The sequence below is a fragment of the Poecile atricapillus genome, chromosome 17, assembly GCF_030490865.1.
Source record: "Poecile atricapillus isolate bPoeAtr1 chromosome 17, bPoeAtr1.hap1, whole genome shotgun sequence".
In the NCBI taxonomy this organism is placed as follows: Eukaryota; Metazoa; Chordata; class Aves; order Passeriformes; family Paridae; genus Poecile; species Poecile atricapillus.
This window is the reverse complement of record NC_081265.1, coordinates 5,880,487-5,905,144: the sequence shown is the minus strand read 5'-3', so window position 1 is coordinate 5,905,144 and position 24,658 is coordinate 5,880,487. Positions and strand designations below refer to the sequence as shown.

Below are 24,658 nucleotides of genomic sequence, written 5' to 3'. Positions count from 1 at the left end.
CACACACTTCACTTGAATCAGAGAACGATGTGGGTTGGAAAGGATCTTAAAATCGTGTCATTCCAACCCTCTGCCATGGGCAGAGATGCCACTCAGCAGAACAAGTTGCTCAGGGCCCTGTCCAGCCTGGCTTTGAACACTTCCAGGGATGGCAGTTTCCACAGCTTCTTCTTGACAAGCGAGTACCACCAAAGCCCCCCATCCACGAGCAGGGGTGTGGCTGTCCCCGCAGGCCACACTGAGCTGCCCGGGCTGGGATGGCAGCCACGGGGTGAGGTGCCTGGGCTCAGGAGGAGAGGAAATGCAGCCCCCCCTGGAAGCCGACTCCGCCACCGCCCAGGACAAACCCTGTCCCGTGTGCCGTGTCCCGAGCGGGCCCGGTGCAGGCTCCTCCCGCCGCCCGCAGGGAAGGTGGGATGGGGCGCGCCGGCCCCGCCGCCCCCGCCCCCGGCCCGCCCGGCAGGGAAGGAACCGGCTCCTACCCCCGCCCGGTGCCTGGTGAGCTCCGGCAACAGCTCTGCGCTCCTGCTGCTGCCATGGAGGCTTTCTGCGGCTCCCGCTTCTGGGTAAGCTCCTCTCTCCCCTTCCCCCCTCACGGGGCAGGCCGTGCCCGCCCCGCCCGGGCCTTCCCCGGTGTCCCCTGGGACGGGCCCGAGCGAGCACGGGCAGCGCGGTCCTGCGGCTGCTGAGGGCTCGGCGGGGCCGTGCCTCCGCTTGGCCAGGAGCGGTACAAGGGCTGCTCCCTTCTGTTTGTCCTTCAGCATCTCCACACCGGAGCCAAGACCCCCCCTCCCCACAGAGCATCCCACGGGGGACGCAGCTTCCCCAGCCTAGTCCTCTACTCCACTCTGGACCTCACGCTGATGAGCCCGGGGCTCTTCCTTTTTGTTTTAGCTCGTGTTCTGCTCTTTGGAGTCACTTCCATGACTGGCAGAGTGCTCCCCGTTCAGTGCTTTGTTACTGCTAGGAGAGGGATGGGTTGGTGGCAGCCGAGGATGGTCACTAGCCCCGGAGGACTATTGTGACTTCTGTCAGCGCTCGGAGCCCTCAGCCCTTTGGAAAGGCTGATTGCAGCGGGCGCTGCGTTTGTAAGCACGAAAGTTTGGAAATTGCTGCCATGGTGTGCTCTGATGAGTGAGAGTGTCTGTGCTGTTACTGGGTTTCCCCAAGAGGAGTGTCTGAAGTTGCATCACTGCTGGAAAGCTGCTACAGGACAGCACAAGGAGTTAGCTCTGAGAACTTCATGCTGAGTTCCATCCTCAGATAACTAACTACCTTTCAATGTCTGTCCCAATATTAGTATTTAAAAGAGGAGTTTGGCTCCTAAGCCCCTCGGTTACATTTCTTTGTATTTCATTTCCAAGTGCTCTGCCCTCTCTCTGCAACAGCTGTCAGATAAGCTTGCTTGAACAAGTATTTTCATGTATTATTTCTACCATCAACACTTCCAGAACAGGAACAAGCGCAAACAGATCAGCCCTGCTCCTTGATCTATTGGCTGCCTCCAGAAGCAGATCTTAGCTTCTCGAGGAAGGCTGGCAGTGCAACAACTCTGGTAGCAGTTTATTGATATGTTGGTGTAAATATCCAGACAGATTTCCTGGACTGAAGTACAAAGTAAGTGTATCATTCTGTACTTTATGCTGTAGTGTTACACTCCAGCACCAGCCCTCTGTGCTGCTCTCTGTGGACCTGTTTCCTTTCTTCTTCCACAATTCCTTGGGGTCAAAGCAACTTTCCATCTGTTTAATTGTTTTGAAAAGTGGAGCTCAAGAACTCTGAGAAATGTAACATTGTGACTCTGTGACCAGCAGGTTGAACTCAGTGATCACTCTATTTTTGTCAGTATTTTCTGTTAGCAGGAGTGTACACAGTGATTTTTTAGGATATTTTAAGTGATGACCAGGTAGATGACAGACACCTTGATATGATTTGCTGTGTGAATATGTTGTTCCATAAGAAAACAGAGGTAAAGGCTTACTATCTGAAATCTGCCCACAAAAGCTGGGGTTTCTCTTGCTGCATTTGAAGAAGGGAGAACAAGGTCAAAGGTGATTCTAGCCTGTGCACCAAACTAATGAATGGTATCCAGCTTTGCAGCTCAAAACAAGAACTTGATCAAACATACACCAGTATTAATGTTCAATTTTTCATTACCTGATGAACTTAGACTCCCCATTTTTTGTCAAAGAAAATCCAGATATTTTTGGAAGCTGAATGTTGCATTGGTGTCACTTAAAACTGCTTAGAGTGAAAGGAAACATGCTGTTCCAATTTAAACAGTTCTTTGTTTTGGAGTTTAAATGACTACAATACTTTTCTGTTAAAAGAGGATCAGAGTAAAACCAAAATAGTTCAGAATTAGCTGATGAAAATGTTTATCTTGAGATATATCAACTTAAATGATTGATTCATATCAGATTTCTTTTAGCTTATTGGAAGTTTTAAGGTTTCAACTCCTCATCCTGATTCAGGGTGGGGAATTTTGCTGGAAATTTTGCTGGTTGCATTTTTTGTGGGGTTTTTTTTGCAGAGGCAAAATAATTTCCTGTTCAACCCATTTTAGAAATAAGAAATGAAAGGGAGCACTGTAGATCACATTAGAAATCTATAAAAGCTTTTGGCTTCCAGTTACTGCTTTACCTGTTGAACATGGAATCAGCAAATTGCTAATACAAATGTAGGCTATTTATATATAAAAGAGGAACAACTGGAATATTTTATTTTCATAATGCATTGTGAACAATCTCTTCATCTGAGCACTTGGAATCCCACTGTCTCCTTCAGCTAATATCTCCTAGCAGTGTTCCCATGCTAATTGCCTTTGGGGAGGAGATGAATGTGAAAACACATACCCACACAAGGCAGGCCTTGGGTGTGTTCTTTACCAGTGCCCGTAATTACTTCCCATTTATTGTGTCACATATTTGCTGTGTGATAGTAAGAGTGCTAAATAGGTGTGTCAATTAACGTGACCCACACTCTCCATTTTGAGAAGCAGATACCAGTGAATTACCACTTCTTTATTGCTTGTGTCCTCCACTGTAGTAAAAGTGAGCGGTTTCTTTGAGTGGGGAGCAAAGTGATCTCCTGGGGAGTGATTCCCAGATTGTTTTGGCCTAGTGATTAAAGAGCACAAACTTGGAAAAAACCAAATTCTGTTCCAGCAGAGAGAAACCTTGTCTTTCTGCTGCTCAGCCTCTCTGAGTAAGAAAAGGCACAGTGGCTGCTGTGGGATTAAAACATTGGGTGCTCAGCACTGCTGTTGAGTGATGTTGGGGTGAGGGGCAAATAAACACCTCAGTCTGCAGACACTCCAAGTGCCTGGCTTTAACCAGTAGCTTGTGTTTTGGGTGGTGTGGGGTTTTTTTACAGCACAAATGGGAAATGAGAGAACAAGTGATAGAACATTTCAAAGGGGAGGCCACAATTTCTCCGTTCCTTTTGATACTGCTCAGCTGACAGCTCAGTTTCCTTGCTCTCCCTGTGTCTTGGTATCCTGACAGATGTCTTGTTTTTCCCCATCCCATGTGAAGTGCTGGCTCCTTCTTCATCCAGAGGCTCTTGAGTAATCCAACAGGAAATTGCAGCAACTCTCAAGAGTAAACAATACCTCAGTCTTGGCTTTGTGATAGTCCCATACAAAGCACACCTTTAACCTTTAGGTTTGTGAGTATTCCTTCAACTTGAGTCATTCTGTCAAAATTTGGTAGACTTGGGCTAAAAGTCATGCTGCTCTCTGAACCGGCAGAGCAGGAAAATGCATTTCCAAAGTGCCAAAAGTTTCCCTTTTTCATAACTTCCTCTTTTGCTGCATCATGTTTAATTTTTTTGTAGTTGAAGATGACTCAGTATATTTGTAGTAAGGCAGAAATATTTCTTTCAAGGAAGAGACAAAGAGTATACACTTGTAGCATGTGTACAAGTTTATTCAAACCCCCCCACAACTTATGTGGTTTGGCCCTAAATTAATACTGAAACATTTATTTTTAACAATTCCATTGTATTTGCAGCTAAATCAGTTCCAGCAGAGGATGAGTGAAGCAGAAGGTGATAGGAGATCACTGCCAAGAAAGGATCCTGCAGTTGGGTGGTATGGTCCAGACTGGCTGTTGTTTATATTTTAGCTTCCCCTTCTGCCACCCTGTGCTAAACACAGAATGTTCAGTGTTTATAGATATTTAAACATGATACAGATATCTATGTAATCTTTGTTAACTGCATCCAACTTCAGCTGAATCCCATCCTATAAATCTCTTCACAAATAACTGCATGAGGTACCTGTGTTCTTTCTCATGTTTGGTGGGAGATCAAACTAGGTGACTTTAATAGTCCCTTCAGACATCAAATGTATGAAGTTATGCTCTCTCAAAAGGGTAGCTGGATTGGCAACATCCTCTACATAGAATCAATTAAATACTCAAGCTCAAATTCTCCAAGATTTTCAGATTTTTGGCATGAGTTGAATGGAAGCTGTTGCTAATTGATTTGGGCCAGGAATTCCCAATGTCAGAAGCAGAATAAATATAAATATTTAGCATTGGATTTGCAGTATTATCCAGGACCTGATACTGTTCATCTGTGTGTAAATGGCAAGACTAGTCTTGGATTTGACACTCTTTGGGAGAGACAAAGTATGGATCTGAGAGCTGTGAGCAAATCTTGATACCACTGAAAGCTGCCAGTATCAAGTGAGCCCTTTGGTGACATTGCCAATTAATGAAACTTCAGCTTTCAACACAACTGTTCCTCCCTGGGCCATTTTAGCTTATGTGACACAGCTGGTAGCTGTGGTGTCTGGGACTTTGGAATGCTATAAAGTTTGCCTCCTGAGGAGGAATTATATTGGAACTAAATCCGAGTCACATGACGAGCTCCTTAAAATGTAGCTAAAATTTAGGTGCTGTACTTGGGAATATAAAGCCTTTTGAGATGGGCCTCACCTGCCTGCTAGGAAAATTGCTGTGTCATGGGAGAGATAATCCTTTCCTTTCAACATGTGCAAATTTGTAATGTATTAAAATAAGGAGACTATTAGTGTTTAAATTTAATTTTTTAATTTAAAAAAATATTTTGAAAAACATATTAAATGAGGTCTTTGATTTTTCCCAGTAAGCTCATGCTCAGTTTGTCTCCTGATCACCCCTTGACTGTGATGGGCCATTAATTATCCACTTGCAAATTCCTTGGCTGAGCTTGAAGAGAGCAGAGTGGCCATAAGCCAGAGATCTTCCCAGGAATGTGCCCAGGCTTTTGATTCCATGCTGGGCCTATGTAAGCTGGCATCTTGTCCTTGTGCTAATCTCGTGGCAACATGAGAGGTGAAGTCAATGCAATAAAATTTAGATAATTTAGGTAATATAATTTAGATAATTTAGGTAATGTCATGTGCCTGTGTCATAAAGTGCTGAATTAGAACAGAATGAAGGAGATGGAGAAGAGAAATTGTTTCATGGGAGTTCTTTCAAAGTAATTTAGTTTCAGAAATAATAATTTACTTTTTCTGTCTGAAACTGAGAATGCATTTGGCATTTATGCAATTAAAAGAAAAATTCTCTCCTCTTCACCCCAGTTGAATGATTTTTATTCTAGTATATCTTCCAACTGCACTCAGAGCAGCAGTGATGGCAATTTTTCTATAACAATGGTTTTTATTAGTAGTATACATCAGCCCAACTGGATGGGCTGGCTTAAAATGGCATTACAGGGGACTGTGTCATTTGCAGCTGTTTGAGCTGTTCCTGTCTCTTCAACTGAGCTACATTTATGGTGATCCTTAAATTAACCCAATTCCTTTAACTGAAAGGAGGTGGGATGACTTAAATCAAGGATATCTCCCCTGTCCCCCTCCAGCCATTATCACACTGGTCTGCAGCAGGGCACCCCACTCCTTTGTTGGTGCTTGCACAAGGCCATAGGAAAAGCCATCAGTGATGCCAGTAACAGGAAATTTTCTCCCCAACAGTAGCTTTGGTCAATTTTAAAAGACAGTTGGAAACTTCCTTGTGTAGAACAATCCTATTTAATTTTCTTCTCAATCCTGTTTTTGGTTCTTGAGCATTTTTACGTGCATGGTTTCCCCTCCACAAGTGAAAAAATGTCCTTCTCTCCAAGCAAGAGGGCTGAGTACCTGACAGCAAAGAAGCTCCAAACTTCTAATCTTAAAACTCAAAAACTGAAAGGAGAATAAAAAAGGAAATTACTGTCTAGTACTGATGTCTAGTCCTCAGGTACATGGTGTAGTTAGTAGTGGTAGTAACATGAAACTTCAGCTTGAGCAAAAACCTGTGACAAGTTACTCCCTGATCATAAACTGACTCTTACAGGCTCTGGCCTTGTGCCAGGCCTATTTGATCCCTTAAAATAAGCCACTAAAGATGCTTTTACTGCTAGGAAAGAAAGTTCAGTGTCCTGCACTTGTGTAGAGACCTGGTGCAGTGTGCTTTGTAAAAAAGAAAAATACTATTTCTGGTTAACTGTGTGGTTGATGCAGAACTGTAAATGCTTATGTCCCTCAACCCTGCCTTGTTTCTGAGCAGTGTTGCTGCAGTGAACTGTTGTTACCACTTGCCTTTACCAGGTGGGGGAAAGGTTGTTCTGTAATCATGAGATAGAATTGAGATGTGCAGCAGCTACTCGAGATTAATGAAGCATCCAACTCCTTCAGTAAGGGTGACACTGTTCCTTTGGAAATGTAAATGGCTAATGGTGCTCTGAAAAGCCCATTTGAAACTGGCACTCTTCTGGAAGCCTGGAGCTGTACTTGCTGGCATTTATGCTCTAAAATTACTATTAGAGTTGGTCCCAAAGAGTTAATTAACAGGGACCAAGCAGAGGAGATGGACAACAGGTAGAAATGGGAGGTGAGACATGAAGAGGCTGAGATGAAGCTTGAACTGTAGCTAAGACTGAGCCCTGGTAGTTTCCAGTGCTGCAGTTCAGATCCACTCTCTTTCCTGGCAGGAGGCAGTGTGATAGAGCCAAGAGAAAGACATCCTTTTTATTTCTTTTATTTCCTTTTGATTTTTTCCTTTTATTTATTTTTTTTTCCCAGGCTGTGCAAGTGAAAGTCCCTGGCAGGATATTGACCAGACCTAAGGGCAAAAGAAGGGTAGGGAGAGTCTGCTTTGCATTTTAATTCCCACTAACGATTTGTTCTACATGAGAAACCATTCCCATGTTAATGTACCACAGGGAGGCATTGTTACTTTCAGTTATTCACTTCCCTATCTTCCATGCTGGATGGACCTTCCTGGCCAGCTTTCCAGTTTGTTAATCTTCCATAACATGAGAACCAATGATAACTGACATGGAATTGCTGATAGGGTTTGTGTTAGCCTTGGGTAGGGTGTGAATGACATCAGCCTAATGGCCTTTACCTTCCAGCAGATAAAGGTTGGGTTTGTGTTTCCTGTGCTTTCCACCACTCTTTTGTAACTGTAGAAATTTGGAGAGAAGCATGTATCCATTTAAAGGAGACAACTGCCTGACACTGCACAGATGCTGTAAGTTTTCCCTAGGGTTTGGACGCTGTCATTGCTATTTGAGGAACATTACTGCAGCATCAGTGATGCCTCAAGATTTTAGCTTTTATATTTTTCAGATCCTGTACTGCATTAGTGTATAACTCTGAACTCCTTATAGAGTGTTGGTAAGTTCTCTTCACATTTTTGTGATACAGAACAGTCCTTCCAGGCCTGAGATCCAAGGACACCCTCTGCCTCCGGCTCCGAAAAGTATAAACAAAAGTGAATTTAATTGAGGGAGAGCAAACTGGGGGAATATGACTACATTACCTGAAGCTGTAATTGGAGAATTAACCCTGATATGCAAATAGACCAGACATGTATCTGTCTGAAAAACTCGTGGCCATCATCCATCTTGGGTATAGCCTCTGTGAGGCTTTGCACTGCCCAAGGTTTATCTGTTGAAAGCCTTTAATAAATACCTACTTTATTCTCTAACTCTGTCTAGCCTCTGTTCTAGGTAGCCACTCCAAGGCATCATCAGCAATTATTTTTACTGCTGGTAAAGCCAGTGTGAGGCAGGTTTATTTTAAGCTTCTGTAGTGGAGTAGGAGTTGATTTACTTAAACTCAAGACCAAAACTCTAGCTGGTCTTTTTCAGCAGACTTCTTTAACATCATCTGGGGATTTTGGGAAAGGGACAGAGAGGAATTTCCCTGTCTCTGTTTTGCAGCCGAGTTTTAGGCTTTCTGTTTGTTCTTTAAATGCTGTAATGGATGATGTACAGGAAGCCCAAGATACATGGCACTGAACTTTTATTTCTTTTAAAGGCATTATCAGTTTCAAGTATGGCTTTTTTAATAGCAATGTTCTTTTCCAGAGGGGAGAATGTAATAGAAAGTACTAAGTATTAGGGCAGATTTAATGTTGTTCAGAGCTTCCCCCGTTGAATACCTTCTCTTAATTGAAGATCATGTATTTAAAACTAGTGATTTAAATGCAGGTCCTGCTGCCCAGATAGATCTTGTATTCTTAATATAAGAATTGTGTTTATCCAGAGACATACTGGAGTGATGGGTGTGAGTGAAAGCTGTGGCAAGGGCCCCTGTCAACAATATCCTTAACTGATGAGGAAAAAGCCCCACTAATTTATAAGTTTTAGACTCCAGCAGATCCCTTTTCTGCTGTGAAGCTGTAACAAGCATCTCTAATCTTTTCCCATGGGTGTTTGCACTGTTTTTAGTACTAGAGAATTAAGTAAATTGTGTGCCCAGGGAGTTCAGTATAGTGGTCTGGTGATTTCTGCAGTACTGTATCTCACCAGCATCCAAGGATTCTGTATTCAAGGGAATGCTGCTGCATTTGGCAGTCAGGAGAAGCCACAGAGCACAGTGAGTCTGGATTAATAATAGGTCACAGGTTATTGTCCTCAGCACTTGCTTGTGGGTGAGTGGGATGAGAGCAATGCTGGGTGGGATGGACTTGCTGGCTCTTGTGGTTTCCCTGGGATGAGCTTTGTGGAGAAAATTGTGTTTCCCAACATTTGCTGCTCAGTACTTCCCCTTGTGACAGGGAAGTGCCTGCTGCTGGGTCACCAGAGCCCAGGTCACAGAGCTGCCTGCAGAGAGCTTTCAGTGGGCTGTCACTGAAGGGCAGAGCTGTCCAGGGGAAGGTGAGCAGCTCTCAGGAGAGCAGAGAGCCAAGGAGCAGGGGTGCTCCCCAACAGCAGTGTGTTAGACCTCTTTCAGCAAGTCCAAAGACAACCCTCACACCCAGACAGCACAGGGCAGCTATTTTCACCCTCAACCAGAACAGGACACAAGAAACATTTCAATTTGCTGTTTGCCAGGACAGAGTTCAGGAAGGCAAAGCCAGATTAAAGCAGGAGCCTTGAAGACAGGAGGCCAAGAGCTGGTGTGTCCTTCCAGCCGTTGCTTCTTGTGTTTGTTCTCCAGGGTGGAGTTCTGTAACTACACTGCTGCATTGAAGGGTATTTAGCAATATGTAACGAAGTTGGCTTGGTCAGGAGAGATTGTATTGAGCCTTTGTGTCATATTCTGACTCAAAATGAGTTCTTTAGGGTTGGACTGGATGTTGGAATACACACTGTCAGTGTGGTGATTTATAAAGCCATAGAGTGGAACTTCCAGCTCCATGAAGAGAGATCCTGCTTGATAAAAAACACAACTTGAAGACTCCCAGATTTAAAAGTAATAATAATTCATTGTAGAGTCCCTGCTACATGAAACATATTATCATATATTGTTTAACCCCAGCTAGCAGCTGCTCACTAATCCCTTTCACTTCCCTGTAGGGATGGGAGAAGACTTGGAAAAAAAGGTAAATCCCATGGGTTGAGACAAGAACAATTAATAATTGATAATAGTTGAAAATATTTTAATAATTGAAATAAAATATAATTACAATTGTAATGCAAAGAGAGACAACAAAAAAGAGACAATGTATCAGCTACTAGGGAAAAAATAAATAAAAGTGTTAAGAGGTCTATCCCAGGACATATAGGAACACTAGACCACTCCAGTCTGCTCTCAGGGAGAGGAAGTTATTTGTATATAATTCAACTCCTTAAGTTTTAGGCACTGTGTCTTCTAACAGGGACCTCTCACCTATTCAGGATGGGAACAGTCTGCTCTCAGAGCAGAAGCAGATCCTTACAGAAACAGATCTTTTCCAGGAAAGCTTATTTATCTGATCCAGAATGGAAATGGACATGGAAAAACATCACCAAGAAGCCAATAGTCAGTCCTGTTACCTTGACCACAGGTCTCTCCTTCAGCCCACATCCCTGTTCCCATGTGCCATGGAAGTAGTAGGTTCTTGTTGACCATGATGTGGCTGTTGTTTCCTGTAGTTTCACATAATTTTGGAAAGGTTCCACTTTTATTCTCAGGGATAATTCTACCAAGCTCAAAAAATCTTACTTTTTATTTATTTTTTTTTTAGGACAGAATTTTTGTTTTCTGGCCAGCTGCATTTTTACATTCAGAAGTGCAAACCCTTTGCTTTATTTAAATAAGAGTAAATGAAAACCTTCCAATGGCTTGGCAGCCCTGCAGTCTGTGTCTTGGATACAATAGGCAGCTTGTGTTCAGTTCAGAAGTTAATGGACATCTGGGGCAGTTTCTAGGTTGCTGTCAGACAGAAAGCTATTTGTGGACATTTTGTTCTTATAGGAAAGGTTTAAATTAAAAAAGGGGGGGCAGGGGGGTGCGAGGTTCCTCTCAATATTTTTTCCCTTGAACAGTCTTTGTTTTATTCTGTGCTTCAGTTATTGCTATGCTTTGTCTGCTTTCCTTTTCCAGGATTTTTTCCAATAAGCAAAAGGAGCACAGTTGCAAATATGTTCAAGACGTTGCTAAGTCACATGTAATTTAAAGAGGAAATTAGTATTTTGTTGAATACATGAGAGTAGATAAGCTCCTACTTGGGAACTAAAGAGCTCCAAACTTCTACAGGGCATCTCCTGCCCCAGGCAGAGTAGCTGCTAGAAGAGCATATTATGTTAGAGGTGCTGAAATGTTTTGGTTATGAGCCAAAAAAATGAGTGCTTTTTAAACGTTATCATTCATTCAGGTGCCAGAGACCTGCTCACTGCAGGAAAACACAGAAATAGTTTGAATGTAGGGCTGGAGTTTTGTTTTGATCATGTGTTTGAATTGCTGTGTAATTGCTGTGTTGTTGATTTGTGGCTGAAGGTTGCCCGAGGTCTGAACAAACCTGTTGAGGTAATTGGGGCTGGTTTTATTCTGCTGGCCCATGCTGGGTGCCTGAGTGCCTCCAAAAAAAGCAATTTCTTGGCTGGAAAGGCAGCAGCTGCACAAAGGGCACAGTTCAGATGTGGAGCTGGTGGATTTGTGCCAACCTTCACCACTGCCAAAGCTGAAACACTGAATGGCAAATGTGTCACAGTTCAGCTAAACTGTCCTGCACCCAGCCAAGGCTTTTTAGTCTCATTACACTTAACAAGCTCATTCATGTGTTTGTGGATAGGTTCACAGAGGCACATACCTTCTAACAGATCATCAATGAAATGGAGAGATTCTCTGCAGATTGTGGCTCTTCTGTTCTCCTAAAATCAACCACTGCTCTCAGCATTCGCTCTCTTTCATGCTGGTAAACAAAAGAAGGACTGGAAATACTTGGAAGAATTGATTTTCAGAGCAGTCTGTCACAAGGGTTGAGAAGTGGCTCAGTGCAACTGAAACACTTCTGCAGAGAGCTCACACCCAAAAATAAGTACATAAATTGGTGTAGTACAGAGATAAGGTATATTTGAACCAGAGATATCTTAGTTTTATCATCATCTTGTTAATGACAGTACAACATCGCACTGTATTTTAGGAATGGTGAAGCATGACACACCAACTCTCAGCTGGGATGCCCAAGACAGCAAGTTTTATTATTCCAGATCTTCTTTTATAGACAGGTCTGAGAAGGTCTGAGAGGTAAAACTCTCATTGGTCATTAAACCAACACATCACCATCATTGGATAATTGGGGAACAGAACCCCTTGACTGTTTCCTGCAAGTAAACAACAAGGATCCTAAACAACACCTGCAAAGATTACTGTCCTTCTCCAAGGGCTGTTTAGGTTCCTCCTTATGCTTTCTCAGGCCAGAATGAGAACCTTGTGTGACTTGGTTTCACACAGGCTCTGTGCTCCCTGCCTGCTTTCAGCATCCATACAACAAAGCCATTTTACATTCCCTGCAAGTAGGTATTTATCTACCACGTGTAAGATGACACATCAGATGGCAAAATCCAAGTTGTGAATTTCCAGGAGGTTTGATTAAAACCAAGTTCCCCTTGACCATACTGAAAGTTCTATTTTTGGCTGAACTTGTGTAACTGTTTGCATGAGGTGCATTCAAATTTTTAGGTACAAGTACGTATGTGGCTTGTGGTGTCCAGGATCACAGCTGCAAAGCATTACTTGAAATGTTTCCAAAAAAACCTGATTCCTACCTGCATGTTCAGTACATTCCTTTTGCCTTTGTTTAGAATAGGGAAGTAATTAAAGCTGGAAGCATATGAGTAAGAAGGACAAAGTGTTAGTGATAAATGGAGGGGATTTTCTCAGGTCAGCATAAGGTTGGTCTAAATCTGATCATTTTGTACAGTGCTGAACATTCTTGCTGGATGAATTCTCAGGTGGGGGATTTTTCCTCAAGAGCTTTGTTTAGCAGAGGCACTCCAGGCTGGGAATGCCTGAGGAACATGGTGTTTTCAGCACCTGTAACTAAGCCTTGGCAAAGACAGAAACAAAAGGGGATTGTCTGCTACAAAATCTATGTCCAGCTCTGAAACACAGTAGGGCAGAAATCTTTCTCTTTTAGGTTTTGCCCTGTTTTTAGCTGTACTTAGCCCTTTCACTAGAGCAGATTACCCACAAGTGCTTGGGGTAAGTATTTTGGGAAAGCTCTTACTCAGGCCATGTGCTAACTCCATCAGGATCTGAATACAACTTCATTCAAGCAGATATTCCAGTTGGCAGCACTTCTGCCTCTCTGTTAATAAATGTGTCTCGTCCTTCTTCCAGGATTCAAACCTTACAATACACACAGATTACCCAGACCTAACACCATGTTTCCAGAACACCATCCTGGCGTGGATCCCCAGCATTTACCTGTGGAGTGCTTTACCCTTCTACCTTTTCTACCTGAAGCGCAACAAACGAGGGTATATCGTGCTGTCCGTGCTGAGCAGGTTCAAGACGGTGAGAGCTCTTTGCAATGCCCTACATGCAATGTAGACTTAATTTTTATTAATTCAGCATCCAAGGAAGTGCTGCAGTAGGGTTTAAAATAGTTTCCCTTTGATTTATCATACTGAAGTGCTTGCTTATAGGAACAAACAGTGCACATACAGATGTCTGAGGAAGGAAATCCTTCCTAGGAGCCCACCTTTCTGGGTAGAGGGAAGAACTGATTGCTCTGCCTTGAGCAATCCCCCTTTGTGAGCCAAAACTGTGCTGCTTCACCCTTAAATAATGTTTAAACCACTGAAAGCTGCAGAACAAAGATATTAAGGTAGGTCTAGTGGGAATTCTATCTCTTTGTGAAAGTAAGCATGAGAAGGGTTTTTTCAAGCCACGCTCCCCATGAAATAGGAACTTTATTTCATCTGTCCTTTGTGCTTAAAAGGTTCCTGGTGTTGCCAGCCCCTCAGGTCTGTGAGTGGCTGGGTATAAGAAAAGCAAGAAAGTTTCTTTCCATAGGCCAGCAAATAACTTGGGTTATTCCTGGAGAAAAATACCAGGCTTCTGCTTCAGGCCATGTCTGCCTTTACTCTGGATGCTGCCTGTGTTTCCAATCAAACATAAATAGGGGGGGAAATCCAGGGAAATACATTAGTCTTTCTATGGGTTGTGATTGCCAATCCCTCAGAGAGCAGTTGAGATGAGATCCTTGGTTTGAGTGCAGTGGGACAGCTCAACAGACTGCAGCTGATCAGTGCTGTGATTGCATTTATAAAGCTTTTTAGTTTTGCTGGGAATCTGTGAATCAGAATGGGGTTTTTTCAGCTCTCTGACCGCCCCTGGAGAGGAGTTTACCAAATGCTGTTTCTGTTTGCCTTCTCTTAGCTGTTTGGTGTCCTGCTGTGGTGTGTCAGCTGGGCAGATCTCTTCTACTCCTTCCACGAGGTCCTGCAAAACAGAACCCCTCCACCAGTCTATTTTGTAACTCCACTGGTTGTTGGCATCACTGTGGTTAGTAGCTGTTTCTGTTCACTATGACCAGTACAAATAACTTTTTCTTAGAGAGATGAAGTATAAAGAGTCCCTTTGCCTTCATTGTCTTATCCAGACCTCTTTTGACTGAATTATTAGTATTTGTCATTGAAGCAAATTTTGCTACTGAAAAAGCCAGAGTCACAAATCTCTCTCTCAAGTAGATTCAGCTTATTAAAATTCAGTAAATGAAAATATTTATTATGGAGAAATTGTTCTGCCTTCCAACCTGCTTTTACCCATCTCTCCAGGCTTGTGATCCAGGTCTGGAGAGAATTTGAATAGGACTTTGCCTAAATAGAGAGATACAATAGAGCATGGCTTGTGCAGTATAGTATTGGACTTTGTAAAACTGTGTTATCTGATGGTTGTTCCTCCATTAAGCAAAACAAGTTGGCATTGGCTAGGATGACAAACAGGCTTGTGGCTGTTGTATGAAAAATAAAGCAGTAAAGTTTGCCCATTAAGTTTTTTCATTCCCTTGGTTAATTTTTTTAAAAAATCTCATTTTCTAGACAAGTCATGATCTGGATTGGAGAAATGGCTGCTCCTACATTTGTTTAAAATGTTTGTAGCTAATATTTAATTATTCCCAGGCCTATGTGCAAAGTTTTAAAAATTGAATTCTGAAGTTGAAGCTCTGAAAACCAAAACAAATTATTTCACAATTATTTGCAGTTCTCCTTAGATGATGGAGGTTTTGCCATTGACTTCTGTGTGAAATCATGATGGAGCTCATTTCAGAGAGTTCTGGTGTCCTTCCAGTCACTGGTGGCTCTAAGAGCTGCCAACTGAGGAGGGGGGAGCACTGGGATGGGGTTGTTCATGTGTTCCTGTATTTACCTTTACAGCTCTTAGCCACACTGCTTATCCAGTACGAGAGGCTGAGAGGAGTTCAGTCCTCTGGAGTGCTCATTATCTTCTGGTTTTTGTCTGTGCTTTGTGCCATGGGGCCCTTCTGGTCAAAGATCATGACTACAACACCACAGGTAACAAGCCATCCTTGTGAGCACTTGGAGAATAGGAAATGTAGCATCCACATCTATGTGAAAAGAATTAATCACCCGAGTTTGGAGTCAGATCTGAGCCCAGATATAAGCCAGAGAGAGAGAGGAGTTTAGTTCTGTTGTCTTGACTCAGACTTGTGTAACTAGAAGGGAACTGGATGAATTGGGCAATGTCAAAAAGCTGATTTTGCTTAGCCCAGGGTCATACTGGGAACCTGGTAGACATAAGAGAGCAATACCAACTCTGTGTACATGTGAAGCGACTCCTGACTTTTTTTTTTCTCTTTCCCTTTTGCTTAAATGGGGATGGGTAGTAATCAGAGAGGACACATTTTAATATGTAAAGTTCCCTTTTTACTTAGGCAGCTTGGCCACATTAGACATCTCCATGAACTTCCTTGTGTCAGTGCCTGATGTGCTGAGGACAGAATTTTGACTTCATTGGGGCTGGAAATAGAGAGAAGGTTGGAGGGAGAGGAGAGAAACCTGGACTGTTACAATTCCTGTTTGAAAACATAGCAGGTTCTCCCACAGTAAGAAACTTGCTGAGTTTTTTACAGAAACAAATTTCGCTAAGTAGGGCAAGGCAGATTGCTCCAGTGATTAGATCATCAAAGCCTGGAAGAGAAAAAGAGTGCTTAGAAAACATTAAGATGTTTGCTTCTCCTCAGTGAAATCAGTGTTGATTCTGTTTGGTGGTTTCTTGGTTTTTTTCTTCCTTCATTGTAATATTAGCAGCATTATCTTGTTAGCACAGATTTTCCTGTAGCATGTTTTTGTAAATATTCCAGCAGAGATTGAATTAAATCTTAGCTGAGAACCTGGGCAGAACTTGGTCAGATAATAGCTGCAATCTGGTGAGACTGTTTCAAACACCACTTAGAGGCAGCTTTAATAAGTGAATATTGGACTATCAATGTTTGAATCCATAATCATCTTGAAATTGAGGGTGCAGAGCCTTAGAACGAGTCTGGGTAACATTTCTCCTCCTGTGACTGCCCAGAACCAAATATTCCTTCTCTTGCACTTAAGGTTTAAACATTTTAAGTAAACAATGAGAACATTCAGAATGGCATTATGGCATGAAAGAGCTGTATAAAGGACATACCCTCACAGCAAGAAGTTTTAGGTAAACTGCAAACTCATAATTAGGAAAGGAAATACCTTTAGGGCAGATGGGACTCTTATTATGCAATGCAGTGGTTTTTCTGCAGGTTCCTCTGAAAGTATTTAACACTCACTGTTTGTCAGTGACAAGATATTAAAGTAAAAGGATGTTCTCTGATCTGGGTTGACAATTCCCATGCTTAAGACATGATCATGCAAGAACCCCATGAGGTAATTTAAAAGGATGTTATGTAGACCTGATTCCAGAGGGTGTCTGCATACAGTGAAGATGTATAAACAGTTTGAACTTGACATGATTTAATGAAAAGCTTGAAGATAAGCATGTTCTTAGGCACTTGTCAGAGTAAGAGCTTATTTTTGTGATATAATTTGTGCTAGGAACTGCTTTTCAGTATTCAACTGTAGAGGAAGAAAGAAATTGCCAAAAGAAGCAGTGAAAAAGGAGAGACAGAGTATGGGGAGCTTGGAAGTACAATAAAATAATGATTTACAGTGTTTCTTTTCCCTCTAGGGCCATGTAAGTGAAAGGTTCAGGTTTACCACATTTTACGTCTACTTTGCTTTGATAATCATTCAGTTGATACTTTCGTGTTTTAAAGAGAAGCCTCCATTTTTTTCCCCTGTTAATATGGATGCTGTAAGTATTTTTCCACTTTGTTTATTTGGATTGTACAGACTGTATGTTATTTTGAGAGTTTCACTGAGAGTCCTTGTCATTGAAAGCAGCTTTGGATTGTCATAGAGATGGCAGTACTTAGTGACCCTTTTACACTGGCTATGGAGGATAATACTGGGGTTTGGAGTCTTTTTCCATTATCTGCATCATCAGAAATGGCTTAAAGCTGTGTAGTGAAAGAAACTTTCCTGCTTGCTGCTTCACAGAAGTGTAAATTATATTTATGAACATTGAAGTGTAATGATAATTATTTCAAGAGGGTTTTTTTGAGGATATGGTGCTCTGCTTGCTTAACATTCATCTCGAGTTAGTGAAAGTCTATGAGGTTTGTCTTAATAAATGAGTTCTATATGTGTTGAGAACAGATATGGAAAAACATTAATAACAGAAGATGTTAGTGGTGTCACAGGTTAAATTTCTTCTCCAAACATAGTCTCTATAATTTGATTTACGTTTAAACCAAGCTGAGAGAAAAGTTGAGCTCACATCCTAAAATTAACATCTCAGAAACTCTAGAATGACATTTCACTTTACAGGTGTAGTTTAGAGGCAGTATATTAAATAGTTTTTAGATGTAAGAGGAGTTCAGTATGATATGGGAAATGAAAGAAATCAATTTTATGTCTCATATGTACCTATGTCTAATAGGATATAGGTACATACATGTAATATACCATATAGTATGCCAAAAAGTATCAAAATAGACTGTTGTCATATTAAAGTAATGGTAAATACCTTGCTTTACTTATTTTCGGTTTTCTCCTCCCATAAATTCATTATAGAATCCATGTCCAGAGTTAAATTCAGGCTTCCTGTCAAGATTGACATTTTGGTGGTTTACAAGGTGAGTTTTCTCTTCAAAGTGTTGGACAGCTGAGAAACCCAAAACTTGTTTGTGATCTGTGTTGCACAAAGGGAGTGGTACAGAGATTTTCCTTTTGGGAGTAGCTGATGTTGGATGCTCTTTCATCCAGAATGGTGTCAGCACTTTGAGCATTTGCCTTTTAAAAACACAGAGCCCAAACTTTTTCTCTGCAAAGCATGGCAGCAACAGTATCATTACAAATAGGATGTGCAGCCTGGCTGTGCTCAACACATGCTGGAATAGAATCTAAACCAAGATGTAGCTCTGTGCTCTACAAAATAAATTGTGGAAGCCTTTCACCCAGCTGAAGGTGCATTTTATTTCCTGTTGAAGTTCACAAGTGAATGCTTTTTTATAAGGAAACTTTCTGTGCAAAAGGGAAGGTAAACTGGGCTGTGTATGTAAATGATTGCCACCAACTGAGGCTGCAGAAAAAAATGTGTGTATCAAAGATGCAAATTTGAGATTGGGCCTGCTACTCCATGATAAGGAAGTGGAACAGCTGTCAAGGCTAATGTTAACACCCAGTTTTTCCATGGTGGTTGAGATCTTCATTCTTCCACCCATGTAACTTTATTGTCCTGATAACAGCTCTCTAAACTTCTTTATAGTGAGAGGATGAGAACTTTCTAAACTTCTAGAATGTTCTCACTTCCCCTGTGGGATTCTTAACAACTAGGATGTTTGTATCCTTTCACAAAATTCCTCTTACAGTTGAGGAACTGTAGTTTTCAGAAAAATATGATTTTCCTTTAATTCTAGTGAGCTCCACTTTTGCATTTTGTTCACCTTTGACAGTTATTTCAGATCAACTTCATTATTTTCACTTCCAAAGCTTCACTGTTTCCATTTAACACCACAATTTCATCCAAATGCTTCTGGTAGTTTGTTTTTATTGTCCTTTTTTTTTCTGAAGTGGTGTTTTCAATAAAATACATGCAATTAGAAATACATCATGTCCTTTCTTTAATTGCAAACATCAATAAAAGGAACAAAGGGTGATAATTATTCTCCCATCTTCCTTTCTGTGGAGTATCTTCTTGCTTTTGTTAGCTTAATAGTCCTAGAGTTCCTGGCAATGTTTTAAGTACTGTTTTCCAAACTGAATTGGACTGTCTTTCTCCATATGTGCAGCATGGCAATTCATGGGTACAAAAGGCCTCTCGAAGACAAAGATTTGTGGTCTCTGAACGAAGATGACACTTCAAAAACTGTTGTGCAACAACTGAGTAAAGAGTGGGACAGAGAAAAAGCAGAGTGCAAACAGTAAGTACACGAACAAGTCTGCAAACTTGAGAGATTGATCTGAATCCTTTCAACACTCGTGAGCTGCTCATCCATTAAAATGAGCCAACTAAAATGCACCCACCACTTCAACCTTTCTGTTCTTCACTCATCAATAGTCAAACTTTCTTATTTTAATTTAGGCAGAAGCAAGTAGGAGGTTTGTGGGACTTGTGTGCCATCAATTCACTTTTTAGGTGCTTAAGATCTCCATGGGCAGGTGGTGCCACTTCCCACATGGAGAAGGGCTGGAGATGTGTGAGGAGAAGCTGTTGAGTTGGGTTGTAGAAAATGAACAACTTTTCACCACTGAGCTGGCAGTTGTCTAACTGCATAATTGCATCCCTCCCAGGCATGTTGGAGCACAGCTTCTGGGCACATAAACCAAAAGGAATTTCTCATCTTCTTCATGAGTTTTTTGGCCTGACAGTATTTTTAGCCTTAAGGCTCTCAGCAGTGAGCAAGTCTTCACTTCTCAGTAGTAAAGATAAGAAACTCAAAACCTGTGAAAGGCAGGAGGGGAAGAGACATCCCACTTTATTGCTGAGACCCTACTGCTGTTGCCTAGAAAACTAGCAGCAAAATTGTCCTAGTCTCTGATGGAAATGGGATAAGGGTCAGAACTTGTATACAGTTATACCCCTGCTTGAGAGGATTTCCTTCTTATTCATGCATGTTCTGTCCTAATCTATTTTTAAAAATTATCTATTGTGCAGCTCTATTTTCTTCTCCCACTGTTTGGTATCCAAAATGTTTCCAAGCAAATTGATGTGATAATAGTGTGTTTCAGATGAAAAATGTCAATAAGGAGGAGGCCTGTGCTTCCATGTCCTTTCATTGTGGACATTTATTCTCCATGTGGAGGCTTTCCTCTGTTCTCTTCTGTGCATGTTCTTGTCAAATTAGAAAGACCCTATTATTCGATAATATTAGGAGAGAGATGTAATTTTGTTGGCAAGGCTAAATATGATGTGGAGAGTTCCACTTTTCAACTGAAATTTGAAATACTTCCAGCACTAACACTAGCAGCTGTCCACTAATGCTCTGCATGGATGTGTTGTAGTTCTACATTAGGGTTTATTTTTGGGTTTTTTTTTCATTGTCTTAATGTCTCTATTTTTATGGTGTTAAATAATGTGCATTGTCTGGGTTCTGGTCTTCTTGAGCCGACATAAATCTTACTCCCTCAGGCTATTTTACAGTAAGAGCATAGCCATCATGCAGAAGTGCTTGGGGTCCAGGAAAACTTTTACTAGGAAACCAGAAACCGTGCCTGGAGTTTTGTCAGAGGATTCATTGCGTTTTGGAAACTATTCATGTAAACTGAGGCCAGTTGGCAATGAATTTAGCTATAAATTATGAGTCATGTTCAGCTCAGGTAAAATTTTATGGCAACTGTGTTAATGATTCTAAGATGGGGAAAAGAGCAAAAACAAAGCAAATCACTGTATTCCAAACTGATGGGTTTCATAGAACTCTAAAAGCTCTGCTTACTCTTCAGTTATAAGTAGATATTCTCTATTACTTCCTGTCAACTAACATTAATGGTAGTTGCTTGTGAGACATTGTAAATATTTTTTTTTCCTTTTAACTCTCATTAAATCTGCTCTGAGCAAGCTTTTATGATATTAGAAATGCTGTGTCAATTTGTACACATGTTGAAAGTGTGATGAAAAGTATTTGTAGTGTACATAGTAGTAATTTATTTTTAAAAACTTAATCAGTTGCTGCTCTGACATAGCTAAAGCTTTAAACTTGTTTTGTGGTAATGGTTATGACATTTCTGTTGTTCCCAAACCTTTTTTGCTTCACAGCTTTCTTGTACTGTTAAATAATTACTAAAAATTCATTTGTTTCTAGTGAGTTACAGGAGAGACCAGCATGTGTTTAAAATGTTCCTATAGATAATAAAGCACGCAAAGATTTTTTTTTCCTTTATTTTGCTATCTTTGCTTATATGGCTGAAGTTTTAACTCACTTTACTGAAAAGTGCAGTTTCTTCTGAGAAAGTTAGGGCTGTGCTGGATGGAGAAGAGAGAGCTGGAATGCATTTTCCCTCATTTTTGGTTAGCTTCTGATTTTAGAGATTGTCCTTATGAAGACATATTGAAGATGCAGGGCCTTGTCAGCACCAGTGAGAAACTCTGTGTTTTCCCACGAGGTAAATCAGTACCTATTATCTGCCCTGCTATAAATAATGGCAACCTATAAATAAATAAAATAAAAACCATGCTTTTTGCTTTGATAAAAAGCTGGGTGTGAGCAGTCCCACACACTGCTGAAAATCTGACCTCACCTTACTACAGGTAGTAAATACTAAAAGTGCATTTTCTCCCTTTGGGACTCTTAGCTGTAAGAGAACCATTGCTTTGCTGTTAGCTTGGTGTAATAAACATTTTTAACAGCATAAAGTCAGGGGTAAATAGTTTTGTTTCTTCAAATCCTTTGATGAGTTTAACAGCCTGGTTGCCAGAAAAACAAGGCTTTGCTCATGAAGTCTCCAGGTCTGATCTGGAAGACAAAGACAACACTGTTCTTGTCTGGGGGGGAAAAAAATTAATTGTCTGGGTAGGTTCTCCCCCTGCCCTCAAGCTTTATTGCAAAGACATTGAGATTGGCAAATGGCTTTTTCTGAAAGGATGTGGACAAGTTTATAAATGTGGACTGCTAGCCACAACGTTCACAGTGAACGCTCACAGGCTGTTGGAATTATTTGACTCTATAGCTAGCCAGCTCCAAAAGATCTGCACAGTCTTTATGGAAAATCATAAATTCAACCTCACTTGGTAGCACTTACAAGTTATTTTTCAAATGTCTTCTGGTAAATATTCACTGTTTCTAGGGTGTCTTTCCCATCTGGTTTTTTTTGTAAAGCTCATGTGCCCCAGATTAATTTCCTTCTTCCTGTTCCACCTGGACTTAACTTTCCTGTTTGACATTCAGGAAATTTTTCTCTGGTCCCATAGCCCCCAGGAAGCAACAGTAATTTGATATTTTCTGGTAGAAAAGTTGCTAGGATGATGTTTGAGAGCAATTCATGGAGGAAATAATTTCCCAGAGTGTTGCCCTGAGAATGAAGCTTTCTGATATTGTTTTCATAGTTTCTAGCCACTTTTCCAGGAAGGTAACTATAAACATAGATGTTTATACATTCCATTAAAGATATGTCTTTTGATGGTCGTTTCTCAGGACCAGTGTGGTTGGGAAGGTGATGACCTGACTATCCAATCCCTGCTCGTTGTTGAGAATCTATAAATACTGAAAGGACAGAACGAAGCTCTCTTTTCTTTAATCACACATTGAGCTGTGTTTGTGTGAATCATTTCGTGTCCAACAGTGACACCAGAGCAGACCCTTTGTTGATGGACAACAGAAATCAGAAACCTAAATCCCAAAGGGGCTTCTACAAAACCTGCCTGGAACCCTGGAGGGCAGTTTGGGCGTGTTGGGCCCATTTTTCATCAGTCAGTCTAAAAGAGTATGTGGAAGAGTCACTTTTGTTAGCTTATTTGGCAGAGGGAGAGAGGTAAAAAGTACAAAAGGAATCCTAGAATCCTGGAATAATTAAGGTTGGAAAAAACCCCTATGATTTTTGAGTCCAATGGTTAACAAAATGGCTGCGGACAAGCAGGGTTTAAATGACTTAATTGTCAACTGAGTAAAATTTAGGTACCTAAACCCAAGGTTTCTGTCCTGGAAGAATCTGGACAGCTGTGGTCCAGATCTTGGGGATGGCCCAGCTTTGGAGGTGCTGTGGTTTGTACTCAATTTCAATATTCCAGGAATGCAAAACTTTGTATTTGAGCGTGCTGTGCCTGCTGCAATGCCTGTCTCCCCAGGGGGATTCATTCTGCTTCTCTGGAAGCAGCTGTGTGATCGACAAGGGTAAAGGTTTAGCACAGCTACTGATTGAACAATGAACACAGGCCTCAAAAGGAGAGGGTGAGGGTGCCTTGAGTGAGATGTCCATAGCACTTCTTTGAGGATTCCTGTACCATAAATTGGAGATTCAAAGTCAAGTCTGTCCTTTAAGGAAGTCCAGCCTTCCTCTCCTCCTCCTTTGGGCCACATTCTCATCCCATGGTGATTGATTTTCTGGCCTGTGGGTTGTCCCCCATAAGTACTGCAGAGAAAAAGAAAAGAAAACAAGACAAAATTGCACAAGAGTGGCTGATCCTGAGCACACCTGGATGGTGTTGGAAGTCTTGTTGTTGGTCAGTAGCAGAGCAGAGGAGGGTGCAGACTTTGGGGTGTTCCCACAGGGCAGTGCCATTCTCGTCATTTTTCTCCTGTCACTTATTTCCCTAGGAAAGAGGATGTGTCATACATGAAGAAATCAAACCATGCACTGAACCATGTTGGTGGCAACCCAGAGGAAGCAGAAGTCCTGATCAGAGACAAAAAGCACAATAGGAAACCTTCCTTTCTCAAGGCTTTGTTGAGGACCTTTGGGCCATACTTCTTAATTGGCTCATTCTTCAAGCTGATACAAGACCTACTTTCTTTCATCAATCCTCATCTATTAAGGTTGGTTTACTCTGTGAGTAGTGTCTATGTGCAATCCCTATGGAGGCTTGGCTTTGGCACAGGGCATTTGTTTTTGAAATGCAGAGTCAGTTTCCCTCACAGTGCTACATGTGTGTGCTCCCTCACCTTCCCCCTGCAATGCTGCGAGACACGAGTTCTTTGGTGTGGACTCAGCTGTAAATTGGACAAGCTTCACTGAAATGCTCCCTTTGTAAATCTCCCATCACCAGTGGGCAGCTTTGAATTACAAATTACCTGTGGCTCTGTGATTCAGTCCAAAACAATTTCTCCCCATTTCTAAAGGATTAGCTGTGAAATCAAGTGAAGCACTGCTGGCTGGAATCAGTGGTCTCTGGACAGCTGATATATCCTCATGTGTGGATGGTGGTCGCAGCTGTGGCGTGACTTCATGTGTAAATGTTGTGTGATGCTCCAGTATGTGGTGCTCTGGACATGCTACTGTCCTCTGGGAAAGGTTTTGGACCATTTATATGAGTTTATGTGCTCTCAGTTGTGTTCAGCACTGAGAATGAGAGGCACACTTGCAGTGAATTTCCATGTGAAAGAAAATTATGGTTCTATTAAAAAAAAAAACAACAAAAAATGGAGAAAGAGGTCATGAGAGAAGTGGTTTGTCCTCAAATTCTCTTTGTATGAGGAATGCCTCTATCTCCCATATCCTGGGGGGCCAGTTGCTCAGCCTGATCCACAAAGGAAAATTGCACAATCCCCACATTTTTTCTCTATTAGTATTGTTCTTAAAGTGAGGAATTAGCCAGATAATCATTAACTAGGAGGAAAGCAGTGGTGGAATTACCAGTATTTCTGCCTAACAATTATTAATGGCAAAGCACATAGTCCTGTTAATGCATGAGAGAGGAATGGAGCTTGGGTGGAGGTCACAGGTGGATGTAGGGAAAGGGAGAAGGCTCTGTTCCTGTTTGAGCATCTCT

The 24,658-nt window shown here is 41.5% G+C and overlaps 1 protein-coding gene across 1 annotated transcript in view; it reads left to right on the top strand.

The window, feature by feature from the left end:
* Positions 1-463: 463 nt before the first annotated feature.
* Positions 464-24,658, top strand: part of ABCC3 (ATP binding cassette subfamily C member 3) — a 48,280-nt gene continuing 24,085 nt past the window's right edge. The window contains exons 1-8 of the mRNA XM_058852602.1: positions 464-566; positions 13,028-13,204; positions 14,072-14,197; positions 15,070-15,207; positions 16,865-16,990; positions 17,812-17,873; positions 19,029-19,160; positions 23,487-23,705. Coding sequence (XP_058708585.1) covers positions 537-566; positions 13,028-13,204; positions 14,072-14,197; positions 15,070-15,207; positions 16,865-16,990; positions 17,812-17,873; positions 19,029-19,160; positions 23,487-23,705 — 1,010 coding nt within the window. The 5' untranslated portion in view covers positions 464-536. The remainder of the gene's footprint in view (positions 567-13,027; positions 13,205-14,071; positions 14,198-15,069; positions 15,208-16,864; positions 16,991-17,811; positions 17,874-19,028; positions 19,161-23,486; positions 23,706-24,658) is intronic.